General features: G+C 38.4%; 1 protein-coding gene across 4 annotated transcripts in view; it reads left to right on the forward strand.

The window, feature by feature from the left end:
- Nucleotides 1-11,103, forward strand: part of MAATS1 (MYCBP associated and testis expressed 1) — an 89,424-nt gene extending 78,321 nt beyond the window's left edge. For 2 of the 4 annotated variants that reach the window (XM_029939387.1, XM_029939390.1), the window contains 2 exons: nucleotides 7,209-7,370; nucleotides 10,799-11,103. In XM_029939387.1, the coding sequence (XP_029795247.1) occupies nucleotides 7,209-7,369 (161 nt within the window). In that variant the 3' untranslated portion in view covers nucleotide 7,370; nucleotides 10,799-11,103. Of the gene's footprint in view, nucleotides 1-7,208; nucleotides 7,371-8,536; nucleotides 8,919-10,798 lie in introns of those variants that run through there. The other 2 variants (XM_029939389.1, XM_029939388.1) reach the window with 2 other exon arrangements.
- Nucleotides 11,104-16,985: the final 5,882 nt, after the last annotated feature.

The raw sequence follows: 16,985 nt of genomic DNA on the forward strand, positions 1-16,985 counted from the left end.
AACAGTCAACTAACAGAATGGGAAAAGATAGTGGCAAATGGCATATCAGATAAAGGGCTAGTGTCCAAAATATACAAGGAGCTCACTAAACTCCATACCTGAAAAATGAATAATCCAACGAAGAAATGGGCAGAAGACATGAACAGACACTTCTCCAAAGAGGACATCCAGATGGCCAACAGATACATGAAACGATGCTCAGCGTCACTCATAAGGGAAATAGAAATCAAAATCACACTGAGATACCACCTCACAATGGTCAGAGTCGCTAAAATGAACAAATCAAGAGAATGTAGAGCATGTGGAGAAACGGGCACCCTCCTACACTGTTGGTGGGAATGTAAACTGGTGCAGCGCTCTGGAAAACAGTGGAGGCTCCTCAAAAAACTATCAGTAGAACTCCCCTATGACACAGCAATAGCACTGCTAGGGACTTACCGAAAGGATACAGAAGGGCTGATGCATAGGAGCACATGTACCCCAATGTTCATAGCAGCACTTTATACAATAGCCAAATCATGGAAAGAGCCTAAATGTCCATCACCTGATAAATGGATCAAGAAGATGTGGTGTGTGTGTGTGTGTGTATATACACACACACACACAATGGAGTACTACATGACAATGAGGAAGAATGAATCTGGCCATTTGTAGCAAAATGGATGGACCTCTAGGGTGTCATGCTAAGTGAAATAAGGCAGAGAAGGACAGATACCATATTTTTGCACTCATAGGTCTAACAGGACAAACCTAACAGAGGACCATAGGGAGAGGAAGGGGGAAATAGAGCTGGGGAGATTGAGGGTCACAAATCATGAATGACTATTGAATAGTGAAAACAAACTGTAGACTGAAGAGGGAAGGGGAGGGAGGGACGGGGGTGATGGTCATGGTGGGGGACACTTGTGGGGAGAAGCACTGGGTGTCATATGGAAACCAATTTGATGATAAGCTATTATAGAAATAATAAAAAAGCATTCACTATGATCAAGTGGGACTTCTTCCTGTTGATGGTTAAGTATTTGCAATCAATTAATGTGATACATCACATCAACAAGTATAAAAACCATATGATCATTTCAATAGATGCAGAAAAAGCATTTAATGAAGTATAGCATCCATTCATGATTAAAAAAAAAAAAACCTCAACAAAAAAGGTTTAGAGGAAACATACCTCAACATAATAATGGCTATATATGAAAAACCCACAGCTGACATTATACTTAGTTGTGCAAAACTGAGAGCTTTCCCCCTAAAATCAGGAATAAGACAAGGATGTACACTTTCAACAGTTTTATTCAACATAGCACCAGAAGCCCTAGCCACATCAGTCAAACAACGAAAAGAAATAAAAGGCATCTAAATTAGTAAGAAGTAAAACGTTTACTATTTGCAGGTGACATGATATAATACATAGAGAAAAGCCTAAAGATTCCACCAAAACCTCACTAGATCTGATAAATGAATTTAGTAGGGTTGCAGGATACAAACTCAATATGCAGAAATTGTTGGGATTTTTATATTATTTTATATTTATTGAAAATGAAGTAGCAGAAAGAAATTAAGAAAACAATCCCATTTACAATTGCACCAAAAAGAATTGAAAACCTAGCAGTAAACTTAAGAGGTGACACACCTATGCCCTGAACATTTTAAAACATTGATGAAAGAAATTGAAGAGGACACAAAGAAATGGAAAGACATTCCATGTTCATAGGTTGGGGGAACAAATATTGTTAAAATGTTCACACTACACAAAGCTGATGCGATCCCTATCAAAATACCAACAGCATTTTTCACAGAACTAAAACAAGTAATCCTAAAATTTGTATGTAACCACAAATGACCCTGAATTGCCAAGGCAGTCTTAAAAAGAAAAACCGGAGGTATCACAATCCCAGATTTCAAGATATACTACAAAGATGTAGTAATCAAAACAGTAAGGTACTGGCACAAAAAATAGACCCATAGATCAAAGGAACAGAAAAGAGAGCTCAGAAATAAACCCATGATTATATGGTCAACTAATTTTTTTTAATAAAGAAGGTAAGAATGTACAGTGGGGAAAAGACAGTCTTCCACAAATGGTGCTGAGAAAACAATAGCTACATGCAAAAGAATAAAACTGGACCACTTTCTTACATACAAAAATACACTCAAAATGTATTAGGGACCCGAATGTGAAACCTAAACCCATACAAATTCTAGAAGAAAACACAGACAGCAATTTCTCTGGCATCAGTCATAGCAACATTTTTCTAAACATGTCTCCTGAGGCAAGGAAAATAACAAAAATAAACTACTGGGACTACATCAAAATAAAAATCTCTTGCACCACAAAGGAAACGTTCAACAAAACTAAAAGCAATGAATTGAATAAGAGAAGATATTTTCAAACAACATATCTGATAAAGGGTTAGTATCCAAAATCTCTAAAGAACTTTTAGAACTCAACACCAGAAAACAATCCAGTTTAAAAATAGGCAGAAGACATGAACAGACATTTCTAATGTCTAGTAATTTCACATTACTAATCACCAGGGAAATGCAATTAAAACCATGGTGAGGTATTCCCTCCTACCAGTCAGGATGGCTAAAATAGAAGACAAAAACAAGTGTTTGCAAGGATGTGGAGAATAAGGAACCCTCTTGCACTGTTGATGGGGATGCAAACTGGTATAGCCATTGTAGAGGACAGTATGAAGTTTCCTCAAAAAGATAGAATTACCATATGATCCAGTAATTTGCTACTGGGTATTTACCCAAAGGATATGAAAACACTAACTTGAAGAGATATATGCAGCCTTATTTACAATAACCAAATTATGGAAGCAAGCCGAAGTGTCCATCGATAGATGAATGGATAAAGAAGATGTGGTTTATATCCCATAGAATATTACTCAGCCATAAAAAAAGAATGAAATTTTGCCATTTACAACAACATGGATGGATCTAGAGAGGATAATGCAAAGTGAAATATGTCAGAGAAAGACCAATACCATATGATTTCACTCATGTTACATACAAGAACTGAAAAAATGAACAAAGGGAAAAAGTACATAAATGGACTCCTAAGTATAGAGAACTGGTGGTTGCCAATCAGGAGGTTAGTGAGTGAATGGGTGAAATAGGTGAAGAGGATTAAGAGTACACAGTGTGATGAGCACTGAGAATGTATAGAATTGTTGAATTACTATATTGTACATCTGAAACTAATATAATACTAAACTATGCTGGAATTTAAAAAATCATCTTTTTAAACTCAAATGTTTACAATAAAAAATAATCAAATGGAAAAAATAACAGCTCCAAAGGTTTCCATGTTGTGCAGGGAAATCTGGATAGGTTTAGGCATACCATTTCATATCACCTAATAGAGATACAGGAATGGTGGAGTTCTAATGCACCTGAAGAAAACAAGGAAATATCATATTTTCCCATTACGTAATTGTACTGTCATTTTAAACCAGTACCCTCTAATGATAAACATTTAGTTTCTTTCAGTGTGTTTTCCTATAATAGCAGTGCTGCAATCAAAATATTTTAGTCATAGTTCTGACAGTAAATTTCTAGCAGTCCAGCACTGGAAATAGGGTATATGCATTTTAGTTTTGCTAGATATTACCAAATTGCCCCCACAAGAAGATTGTTCTAATTCATATTCCTGTCAACCATGTATGATAGTGCTGGCGCCAACAATTTTTAATTTTCAGATAAAATAATCAGTATTTCTGTGTCATCTGATAGAAGGGATTATGTGTTTTTCTAGAGCTGTAAGGAAATATGCAATGCTTTTTTTAATTTTTTGAGGTCCAAAGTGAGGTCAGCCTGCTTCATTCAGTTCAGTTCTACCTGAGGGAATTGAAAGATGCAAGGAAATAAGGTGTTTAATAGCTACTAGTTTGTGACTCTCTCCCCTAGCTTCCTCAGGCTCTGAGGGGAAGCAGCTGGAGGGGTCCTGGAGCTGAAGGAATCTGTGGGTAAGCCGGGCATGTCCCTTTGTGTGTATACCAAACGGAGAAAGTCATGTGGAAGGGAGCACACACTAGGATCTTCGTTTCTCTTTTCAAATAAGAGAACCTTATGTATCATACATACTCTTTACCCTAAATTAGGAAATATATACAGACCATTTTGTGATACTTCATCTTTCTAAGATGTGGTAGATCAAAAAGACCTTGAAGAGACCTGGATATAGATGTAAAATAATAGTAAATACCAATTATTTTATTTCTATTTTTAATCAAAATATATTTTTTCAGGAATATAATTTAGTGATCTACCACTTACATATAACACTCAGTGCTCATCTCAACCAGGGTCCTCCTTAATGCCCCTCACCTTTCCAGCCCCTCTCCCCCGACCCAACACCCCAGCAACCCTGTTTGTTCTCTGTATTTTGGAGTCTCTAATGGTTTGTCTCCCACTCTGTTTTATATTATTTTTGCTTCCCTTCCCTTCCCTTATGTTCATCTGTTTTGTGTCTTAAATTCCACCTAGAAGTGGAATCACGTAATATTAGTCTTTCACTGACCCATTTTGCTTAGCATAATATACTCTAGTTCAAATGGCAAGATTTCATTCTTTTTCATTGCTGAGTTATATTCCTTTGAACATATATACCACATCTTCTTTATCCAGTCATCAGTCAATGGACATTTGGTCTCTTTCCATAATTTGGCTACTGTCGTTAGTGCTGCCATAAACATTGGAGTACATGTGCCTCTTCAAATCAGCATTTTTGTATCCTTTGGATAAATGCCTAGTAGTGCAATTGCTGAGTTGTAGGGTAGTTCTATTTTTAATTTTTTGAGGAATCTCCATATTGTTTCCCAGACAGTAAACACCAATTTTTAAATGCATGCTAAGTTCTAGACACTATACTAAGCATTTAAAAAGTACCTTATCTTGGGGTTCCTGGGTAGCTAATTCACCTAAGTATCTGACTCTTGATTTCTGCTCAGGTCATGATCTCACAGTCCATGGAATTGAGCCCCAGATAGGGGCTTGGGATTCTCTTTCCCTCTCTCTGTGCTCTTGCCCTGCTCACACACTCTGTTGCTTGTTCTCTCACTTGCTCACTCAAAATAAATAAATAAATGTTTTAAATAAGTAAATATATAAATAAGTGCCTTGTCTCAATTCCTTACAGTAGCTCTAGGTGTATTCTCAGTTTTCAATTTAGAAATTAGTGCTTAGGGACATTATAGGACTAACAGATTTGCACAATGATCTATGTGACTCCAAAGTCCCTATTCTTTCAACCAGAGTACTGTGGAGGGTAAGTTGCTGTGTGATTTATCCTATATAAACTTGCTGGTACCTGCATAGCACAGAATCCACAGTACTTCTTACTGTCCTTTACTAGCGGTGTATTTGGGGCAAATTACCTAATTTGTGTCTCATCTTCCTCATCTGAAAATTGGGATATTTATAATACTCTCTTTTAGGGTTGCGTGGTGGTTTAAATCAATGCCTGGCATCCAAGGGAAATGGGATGCTTAATATACTAATCCTTAATAATAAATATTCTTAAGATATGGAGCTGAGACCACCTTCTATAGCCGTGGGCTTGGACACTCATCACCAGTCAGCAAGTATCCTCTGTATTAGGAACAAAGGTTCAGAGAGAAGTAGGAGACATGTTCTCGATCTCTAAATCATTTACAGTCTAGTTAAAAAACAAAATGGAGCTCACATCAGCTGCTTCAGTGCTGCATGGTTTGAATAAGCTTAAGTGTGGCAATGGTAAATGTGGTCTGGCACAGTCAAAGGAGACTTCTGAAGGAGCTGGGACCTGAGTTGGGCTTTGCAGAAAGGGTAGGATTTGGAGGACAGATATTCTAGATAAGGGAAGTTGAGAAGGAGGGGAATAGAGGCAAGGCTGGTGGGAGGAGTATGACTGGACTGAACCGGAGAGCGGGAAAAGAGGAGCAGCAGTAATAAACTTTGGGTTTCAGGGCACCTGAGTAGCTCAGTTGGTTAAGCATCTGATTCTTGATTTTGGCCCATGTCATGATCTTGCCATTCGCGAGATCAAGCCCTATGTCAGACTGTCAGCATGGAGCCTGCATGGGAATCTCTCTTTGCCCTTCCCCTGTTCATGCTGTGTGTTCTCTCTCTCTCTGAGAAAGAGAGGCACAGAGAATTTAGTTCAGGGTCACCAAGATAATGATAATGAAGATGTGGGTCTATATAACATCTCCAAAGGTAAGGGAATCAAGAGCAAAACTAAACTCTTGGGACCTCATCAAGATAAAAAGCTTCTGCACTGCAAAGGAAACATTCAATAAAACTAATAGGCAACTGACAGAATGGGAAAAGATAGTTGCAAATGACCTATCAGATAATGGGCTAGTATCCAAAATCTATAAGGAACTCACCAAACTCCACACCCGAAAAATGAATAATCTAGTGAAGAAATGGGCAGATGACATGAACAGACACTTCTCCAAAGAGGACATCCAGATGGCCTACAGGCACGTGAAATGATGCTCAGCATCACTCATCATCAGGGAAACACAAATCAAAACCACACTGAGATATCACTTCATGCCAGTCAGAGTGGCTAAAATGAACAAATCAAGAGACTATAGATGCTGGCGAGGGTGTGGAGAGACGGGCACCCTCCTACACTGTTGGTGGCAATGTAAACTGGTGCAGCCGCTCTGGAAAACAGTGTGGAGGTTCCTCAAAAAATTAACAATAGAACTCCTCTATGACCCAGCAATAGCCCTGCTAGGGATTTACCCAAGGGATACAGAAGTGCTGATGCACAGGGGCACATGTACCCCAATGTTCCTAGCAGCACTTTCTACAATAGTCAAATCATGGAAAGAGCCTAAATGGCCATCACCTGATGAATGGATCAAGAAGATGTATCAATCCCCACCGCCTATTTAACCCATCCTTCTATTCCCTTCTCTGGTAACCATCAGTTTGTTCTCTATAGTTAATTTTTGGTTTGCCTCCCTCCTCCCTCCCTCTCTCCCTCAAAATAAACTTAAAAAATAAACTTTGGGTCAAGTTACCTATAGAAGGTACACTTCTAAACCAGAGAGCAGTTAATTGTCATTTAATCCAATCAGTCTTAAGCAAGGGAATACGTCATTTACCAAATTATCATTTCTGTCACTACTTTCTTGAAAATCTCTGGTAATGATTTTGTTCAGACTTTCATAGTAAAAACTTTTGTCACTTTCGGACAGTGAGGAACGCACAGCGGAAGCATATCCTTGCAGCCCATCAGATCATCCACGGACACACAGAAGCCATGCTCGGAAAGAATTTTGTTGAGCAACAGGAAGATGAGGTCTCAGACACTGACAAGTTACTAGAGGAAAAACCTCAAAATGAGAAAAACAACTAAGGTGAGTTTGATGTTTCCCCAGAGAGGAAGCAGAGAGGAGGAGAGCAGCATCATTCAGCTCTCTGCTGTACTCCAAAAACCGTAATGTGGAAAGACTGTCCACGTTTAAGAAAGTGAGACACTCCCATTTAAATTGGCACATTCCATCTAGGTTATGGAATCTGCTATTGAAATTATTAGAGAATAGAGTTGAAATTATAGCAGTTGGACTCTTTTGAGCAGAAAACAGGATTCCAGATTATTGTTTATGGGTCCTTATAGTACATGATGGGGCTCCATCACAAATAAGCTGCAAAATAGGTCTGTGTTAAAAACAAACAAAAGCTTGTTCTTATGGAGATCAGCTCTCGCTGTCTTATTGTGCTAGGTGTAGGCATAGCATTAGGCACAACCTGCCCAATTTTAGCCACTAGGAGTTGTTCTTAGGCTCAACTGAACATTCCTACTCACAAGGCAAACAGACCAGGGTTGGTATGATTTGAGTATCAATCTACTCAGCAAGAAGTACGGCAGGAACCACAGCTTCAAGCAGGGCAGCATTAGGTGTTTCCCTTCCTGTGGAAGCTCTTGCCACATCCACATACCAGAACACTAGCGATTTTCTTTAGTCCCCAGTCTACAAAGCTCAGTACAAGGAAAAGAAATTCACATGAGGTAGGCACAGGCCCTGCCCTGCTTTACATGCCTCAGGGGCCAGTGTGTCTTGTAATGATTCCATAGGCATAGTTTCTAGGGCCCTCTTAATGGATTCATCCAGTCACAGAAGTCAGCACACTCAGGAAAGCTCAAACCTGTGGTTTCCTACTAGGTATTAATAGTTCATTTATAAGTCCTTCCAACTAGATGCTAGTTACCAATCAGGGGTCAAGCAATGTTGCTTAGTAACATAGTTGAGACAAACTACCTTATCGAATTATTAGGAGAACATAATTAAAGAGTCAATTGAAAGTAACATTCTCATGAGAAGTCTCATAAGAAAGGAAGTGACCCCAATGAATGTACCCTCTCCCTCAACTCTCCTCTGAGGAAGCAAGTCACCTGCTATTTTGGCCTGAGGGCATGCTGTCAGGCTAGGGAAGGACAAGGCTTAGGGGCGGATTTGAGCCTGGCATTCAGAAGGTTATGACTAACTGTATAATCTTATATAATAATTCCCCGTCACTACAGGTTTGCCTGCACTTATGTGACCAACAGACCGTTTGCGAGGGAATCTATTAGGACCTGAAGTTTCAATCAAAAAGGATCATGGAAGGAATGTTGAGATGAGGGGGCAGTTAAGAATGAAAGAGAGAAAACAGATAAAGGGTTCTTAAGTGCCTAGTTATGAATGTAAATTATAGCAGAAAACCTTTTGTTTTTAATTAATAATGAAATGACCTGTGAAATCACTGAAGATGTAAACCATGTATTTACCTGGACTATTACCCATACATCTTATAATATAAATTCAAGGACCATAGCATTTTGCCTCATTATTGGATAAAATCACCCTTAATATTGATCATTTTTCTTATATGTATATTTAATAAAATGAATAGTTTAAGTTGAATATGTGTGCATTTACTTCTGAGTATAAAGTATCTCTTTACTGCTTTATTAAATGTTTAGAACAAAGGGACACATGGGTGGCTCAGTCGGTTACGTGTCACTCTTGATTTCAGCACAGGTCATGATCTTGCAATTCGTGATTTCAAGCCCTGCACTACGCTGGGCACTGACAGTGAGGAGCCTGCTTGGGATCCTCTATCTCCTCTCTTTCTGCCCCTCTGTTTGTGCCAGTCTCTCTCTCTCTCTCAAAAATAAATAAACTTAAAAAAATGTTTGGGGGGCACTTGGGTGGTGGCTCAGTTGGGTGAGCATCCAACTTCGGCTCAGGTCATGATCTCACGGTTTTTTGGGTTCGAGCCCCGCATCAGGCTCTGTGCTGAGAGCTAGCTCAGAGCCTGGAGCCTGCTTCAGATTTTGTGTCTCCCTCTCTCTCTGACCCTCCCCTGTTTCGTGCCATCTCTGTCTCTCAAAAATAAAAACATTTAAAAAATTGTTTTAACTCTTTAAAAATAATGTTTGGAACATAATGTTTAGTTGCCCCCACAGTATGTATTATTGTCTCTCCCTTCTCTGTGGGAAGGGGAAAGGGCAGATGTGAGATTATTTAATAATGCTTAGGGATATAGTCATGGACCATTGATTTAAAAATATTTTCAATCAGCTTGAAAATAGTGGAGAGCAAAGAGGAATTTCTAGGTGAATATCTAGGAAAAGATAAATTCAGAGAGTTGATTCTGGCATTTAGAGCTACTTTTTTTTTCCTGAGTGAATATACAAATTCTAGAAAATCTGGCTGAAAACCTGAGGGAAATAGAAGGGACTAGATGAACTAAGAGGGCAGAGAGACGTGATCTGAGCGAACGGCCCTTTCCTGGCCTTGGGGCCTTAGCCCGGCTGGGGCGTAAGCTGGGGCTCGGGCCTGCCAGTGAGCGGAGTCTTAATTTACTAGGAGAAACAGAAACCTGGAAGGTTCTTAAAATCAATATATGCTAGCATAATGGATTGCAATTGAGAGGAACACCAAATGTAAAGCCAAATTTCTCTTCAGAACATCAGCATTAGGTTTTTGGTGGATAAACCTTTCACCGGTGAAAACATGTGTGAATCTATCATGTGTTATTTACCCACTGTTTAAGTGGTGATCCTCAATCTCATGGATTTAACCATTGTTAATTTATTGTAACATGAAACTTTTTTGCCAGATATATAGCTGCATATCTTGACTTGCTCTACTTCACTGATACTCGATGACTTAGCAATGGTCAATTTCTGTGTGAGTTTTTGAGCTCAGATTAAGATTGAGATTTTTTTGAAGAAAACTACCCTTATCCACTATCGTGGAATCCTGAATGGCCTTGAAAATTAGCTTTTGCTATAGACTTGGTAGTATTTTTTTATAGTGAGTCCAACCTAAGCTTATAAATCAAAATAGAGTTTATATGCAGAACTTACACTATGGTAAATTCACTTCAATGACAACTAACATTGAATCACAAAGTAATGGCAAACTGCTTTATAGACTTCCTGTGCTATCAAAAGTTAAAACAAGTCGAGTGTCTGGTGGCTCAGCTGGTGGAGCATCCAGCTTCGGCTCAGGGCATGATCTAGCAGTTCCTGAATTCCAGCCCCGCGTCGGGCTCTGTGCCGACAGCTCAAAGCCTGGAGCCTGCTTTGGATTCTGTGTCTCCCTCTCTCTCTGCCCCTCCCCAGCTCACACTCTGTCTCTCTCTCTCTCAAAAATAAATAAACAAAAAAAGTTTTTTAAGTTAAAACAAGAAGCAAGATTTTAATTCCTACACATATTTGCAGTGAATGTGTTTTGAGTTTTAACTACTGAGTTGTCAAAGATAATGTTAAATAACACTTTTATCTTCCTTCTAGGTAATGTAAGTGCCTTTGGACCGTTTAATCCATTTATGGATTTCTGACTTACGTACTACTTATATACACTTTTAGGAGCATTTTTTTGGACCTTGAAACAAGTGCAAAGGAAATCTTCCCATTTCACAATCTCTTTACCTGTGCAATGGAGGGATCTCTACCTAACCTTCAACTGGAAGTGATACTATGCATTGTAATGACATGCTTAGAGGGAAATATCAAGACAAGAATCTAATTGAGTTCTGTAAATGCCTTCTAAGCAATAAATATACACAATAAAAGCATATGCTCATGGATTGATATCAGTATTGGTAGCACCTGTGTGACATTTTCAAAGCTGAGATGGGTGCGGGGAGGGTCTCATTGAAAATGTTTATCTGCTAATGGTGATATGTAATCAGTTTTGATGATCTGAATCTCAGTAAAGCAAAATGTTATTTCTTAAATGAGACTTCCTTTTTTTTTTTTTTTTTTTTCCGTTAGTAGACCTGTATTAAAAAACAACTGCATGGAGTGCCTGGGTGGCTCAGTCAGTTTAGCATTTGACCCTTGATTTTGACTCAGGTCACTATCTCACAGTTGGTGAGATCGAGCCCCGCATCAGGCTTTGTGCTGACCGTGCAAAGCCTGCTTGGGATTCTCTCCCCACTATCTCTCAGCTCCTCCCTTGTTTGTGCATGTGCGCACACACACTCTCTCAAAATAAATAATTATTTAAAAACTATAGTCAATTATTACTGTCTTGAATTAATGAGATTTGTGAAAATTTGTTTTGTTGAATACTGACATAATATTTTTGATTTTATTGGCCTACAAAGCCTGACATATTTATTATCAGGCCCTTTGCAGAAAAAATTTTGTCAATTCCTATTATGCAGCAGTTAAAATGAATGAAGCAGACTAAATACAACATGGATGAATCTCACAAATAGAATCATTATTAAAAGAAGACAAATCCAAAAAATAAATCTACAGTATCAGTCCATTTATGTAAATTTCAAAATTAGCACGAAACTATGGCATTTAAGAATGCATACTTGGAATATAAGTGTAATATAATCAATTCTGTGAACCAACACTCTGAGGAACGCCGCATTCAACTGAGATTATGGTTTACTAAGTTACTTGTGTTTGAAAACGTGCGGAGAACAAATAAAAAGTGTTTTACACTCTCCTCTGAGAAACAAACAAAAGAATGCATACGTAGGATAAAAAGATATAAAGAAAAGCAAGGGTGGGGAGAGGGTTGTGATTGGGAAGGAGTCAGTGGGAGTTTATATGGTTTCTTGACCTTTATGGTATGCACACAAATGAGTATTTAACACGAGCTCGCTAAGCTGTGCATTGGTTTTCCTTATTTTCCTGTATGCATTACATTCCATTATTAAAAGCCAGAAATATGTAAATATGTATGCATATATATATACCAACATATGTATACACACACACACACACACATATATACATATATATATGGATCATGCCTGTAATATACATAAAATATTTCTGGAAAAATCAACAAGAAATTGGCAAGTATTTGTTGGTAGGCATGGGAACTGGGGGGAAGTAGACATATGTTCCTCTTATTAACATCCTTTTGTCGTTTGAATTTTTTTTACAGTGTACACCTATTAAGTTTTCAGTTATAACTATTAATGTAAACTTTTCAAGTGGTATGATTTGGAAATGGAGACCCTGTGATTAAGAAACATTTGGATCATGGGGCTCATCAGTGGCAGCGGTGGGATACGTGTGGGGACGTCTAGTTTCTGAACTCAGGCTGGATAACTGTGTCACAGTAACATTTTGGATATATTGGCCTGGTAATGATTGTTTCTTAAAAGGTGACATAATCATAAACATTTGTGTTTGTTTTTACAGATTAAGATCTTTTTAAAAAAAAGCTATACAAATTGTCATAAAGAATTCCAACCGTCTGTACTTCTCCCAAGATGTGCATATCTTACGGATTTGTCAATGTGTGATTCATGAGAAAAGATATTTATTTTCCATAAACTTCCAATAATTTAAAATAATTTTCAGTAATAATAATCAAATGAAGGAGCTTTATTCTCTTTGGTGTTTCCTAGATGCTCTGCTTCAAGAGAAAATTTTCTCATGTGTCATTTCAACATTTTGTTAGCTAGGAGGGTGCTCTGGCTTGCCAAAGCAAAAGAGAAATGTTGCTGGATATTTCTTACGTAGTTTTGGCTTGCTCGTCATAGTGCATTGGCCTTATAGAACTACTAAGTTTGAAGGCATGCATACCCAACACCTGACATTCCACCTCCTGGATATATACTCAGTAGAAATAGAGGAGTATGTACACCCACAGGCATGACTAGAATGTTTGTAGCAGTACTTTTCATTATAGTCCCTAAACTGGAAACCCAAACATCCATCAACATTGGAATAGAAAAATAAGCTGTGGTATATCCATACAATAGCACCTCAACCTGTCCTTGAGCTTTAGAGCTAAGAAGAATATTCATGCAACACCCAGAGAGAGAGTGCTGTTGAAGAGCAATCTGCCCATCCTGGCAGGATCCCTCCTCATTTAAAGGATCCCTCCTCATTTAAAGATTGGTAGATAAGAAAAAATAAAAAGCATCAATAAAAAATCTGCATGGTCCTCATATGCATGTTACTTTAAAAACAGAATGAAAGCCTATCTTAGAAAATATCTTATTTATCAGAAACAAGAAAAGCTTCAGAAGCTATCTGCTTGTTGATTTTAATAGGACGCAAAAAGAAATGAGCCTTAAGCTGAAGCAGGGAATAATAAGAGCAAACCCCAACAGACAAATGCAAGCTGAGAAGAAAAAGCTGGATAAGATGAGAAAAAAATACAAAAAGATTAAAAATCAATGAAACACATTTGGATGCAGTTTAAAAGAATGGAAATAACAGAAGAGAATAAAAGAAGTGGTGTTGCTACCAAATTTGTTAAGTCATCCAGTATGGCTTGGGAAGGATAGGGTAAAGAGATGGAAACGACAGAGGTTAGCTCTGGATGACCAGTCCTACAAGCAGTAGGAATTATTGAAGAAAGAAAACAAAATAAAAATAAAATTATAATAAAATATTTTTTGAAAAACTACTTGATCGTACAAACTGGCTAGTTACCTTGCATGAGGACAACTGGGATCAGGGCACATGAGGATCACTGACACGGAAAAGTACTGCACAAGTAAGGAGGCAGTTGAGTTTTGCTTCGTACCTTTAAAAATGCCAACCTGAATGAGGTAAAAGTTAGTCACCTATAAAATTTTTTAAAAATCTGAAAACAAGATAAAAATGAGAAGAAGCAAATTAGGCATGATGGGATAGAGGTGGCAGGGGGGGTTGCTATACAATAGCAGACAACCGCAGACTTACTCTGTAAAGAGCCATATAGTAACTATTTTAGGTTTTGTGGGCCAGTCTCTATTGCAGTTACTCAACTCTGCCCTTACTCAGCAGTGTAAGGGCAATACAGCATTGGATAACACATAAATGAAGGAACATGGCTGTGTTCCAATAAAACTTTATTTACAAAAACTGGCAGCAGCCAAATTCAGCCCATGAGCTGTAGTTTCCCCATCCCTGCTATACAGTAATGAATTAAAGTTAAAATCAATACATACTTTGAAAAAGGGTTTAAAGTGGCTCCTAATAAAGAAGATATAATGAAACAGAATTTATTTTTAATTTTAATTTTATCATAGAGAGTGCAAGAATGAGCCTGATGCAGGGCTGGATCACATGACCCTAGGATCATGACCTGATCCAAAATCAAGAGTCAGATGCCTAACCAACCAAACTACCCAGGTGACCCAACTTAGAATATCTTCTAAAACAATCTTTATGCAGTCTTCTAAAACTAAGATTTGTATTTAGACAAAAGGTAAAATAAAGGTATTAATTACAGAATTCTCATTAGCTAACTGAGGTTTACCAGGAGAGGAAAACTTTTTCTGTTACAAGGTTCTACTTTAATGGCTTTAGTTAAACCACCTGAATTTTAATAACCTTTGCTCTTGAGAATAAAACTCCTTGAGTGATGTGCAAATCTCCTGTTTAAAGCTATGTGATCATGGGGCATCTGGGTGGCTCAGTCGGTTAGGTGTCCAACTTTGGCTCAGGTCATGATCTCACAGTTCGTGGGTTTGGGCCCTGTGTCAGGCTCTGTGCTGACAGCGCAGAGCCTGGAGCCTGTCTTCAGACCTACCCACCCCTCTCTCTCTGTCCATCCCCTGCTCATGCTTTCTCTCAAAAATAAATAAAACATAAAAAAAATAAAGCTATATGACCATGACAACTGGAGCCATGTAGTAGGTTGGGACTGGATTAGTATAATCAAAAGCAATAACATCACAATGAACTTATTTCTAAACTTTTTTTTTATGGATGCTTAATCAGATACAGTGAATCCTTCTGCCTCTTATCAAAGTCATTGCCTCTTTTCAACATTTTTAAGTATAGGCAAGGAAAAATCCAAGGAAGAAGTGTGTAGTGTGAGTAAAGGATCTCTTTGGGATGAGAAACTGTTAAGCAGAAAATTGTTGGAGATTCCAAATCCTTAAGCATAGAGCTCCCAGACAAAGTCTGAGTATGTGGGTCAAGGGAATGTTCATCTCCCTTCTCAATTCTGGACCATGGTGTCTACTTGTGAGGAGAGTTGCACTTACTTAGACAACTTGTAAGTACTTTTATCAGCAAGCTGGGGAGGCTTCCAGACCCAGTCACCAGTAGAATGGAGCATGTCGAGTGGCAAGAGTATCTGATAGCAAATGGCCTCCATCTGTGGTTACCACTCGTGGAACAAATCTAGCCTAGCCCCTTAGCAGTAGAGTAGCATAGAGGTTAGGAGCCAGGTGGTCTGGATGGAAATCCCAGTCCAGTGACAGTGTGTCATCAGACAAGTTGCTTGATCTCATTAAGCTTTAGCTTCCTCATATCTAAAATGGCATAGCCATAGAATGTACATCACGGGGTTGATATGAGGATGCAATGAATTCATTCATGTAAAAGGTGTAGGATAGCATTTGGCATATGGGAAGCACTCAATAAGTACCATCTAGCTATTTTTGTTATTACTGTAGGATAGAAGCAAGAGAGATAGAGTATTGCAAAGTAACTCCATCTGCTATGCGAAAAGTGAATCAGTAGATATTAGGCACTAGCCAATTCCCCAGGCACTTGGGGAAGAGTAAGAGAGAGGAATGAATGTCTCATGTTCTTTAGAGTCCTGAAGTATTGACGATAAGGACTCACTCTCTACCAGACAGTAGAGGGAAGCCGTAACTATTGTGAAAAAGAATCTCGCAGAAAACTTAACTAAAAGCATTGAAGGAGGCTTCTTACAGGTGTCAAATGTTGAGGAAACCAGAAACAAAGGCTACAATAGTTCTCAACCACGCTGCGTGTTGAAATCACCGAATACTTTAAGACATTGGTTCTTAGACCTCTCCAGACCAATTAAGATAGAATCTTTAGCAGTGGAGCCAGGCAAGGGTATTTTTTTTTTTTTTTACAGCTTTCCAAGTGATCTAATGTACATTCAAGATTCAGGATAGGAGGAACCTTTCCCAAGGAAACTGTCCCTCCCCAAGTATTTACCATTCAGAAACTTACCATGGGAGACAAGTCTTTAGTCTAGTTTTAATGATAGTTTATTTCTAAAGCCTCAAGAATTCAAGAAATGGGAAAAAATTGTAGGAGGAAACACAGATACTGGGCACAACCATCACACTTGTACTTCCTCTGTGGTAGCAGGTATCACACTTGATTGTGGATAATCATCTCCTTCACTATCTGGTCTGTTAGCTCTGAGGGGAGGGCAGGAGCAGTGCCCCCTGAGTGTACTTGTTTTATTCCTGTGCATGGCACAGTCTCTGGCACATGGTAATCTCTAAGTATTTACTGAATGAAATTCTACACAATGTTTGTAAAAGCAAATACTTTATGATATGATGTTTTGGTATTTTATGGTATGAAATAAATCAGTTTGCAAAAACAAAATTCTAATTTATAATATTCATTTCCAGCAAACAAAGGTTTAATTTTTATGATTCAACTGGTGAATGTTATGAAGGAACCAAGTCTCCTATCCAAGTACTAACCAGGCCCGACTCTGCTTAGTTTCCAAGATCGGATGAGATCAGGCAGAGTCAGGGTGCCTTGGCCATAGACAGAGCCAAGTAAG

This window comes from Suricata suricatta, chromosome 5, assembly GCF_006229205.1.
Source record: "Suricata suricatta isolate VVHF042 chromosome 5, meerkat_22Aug2017_6uvM2_HiC, whole genome shotgun sequence".
NCBI lineage: Eukaryota > Metazoa > Chordata > Mammalia > Carnivora > Herpestidae > Suricata > Suricata suricatta.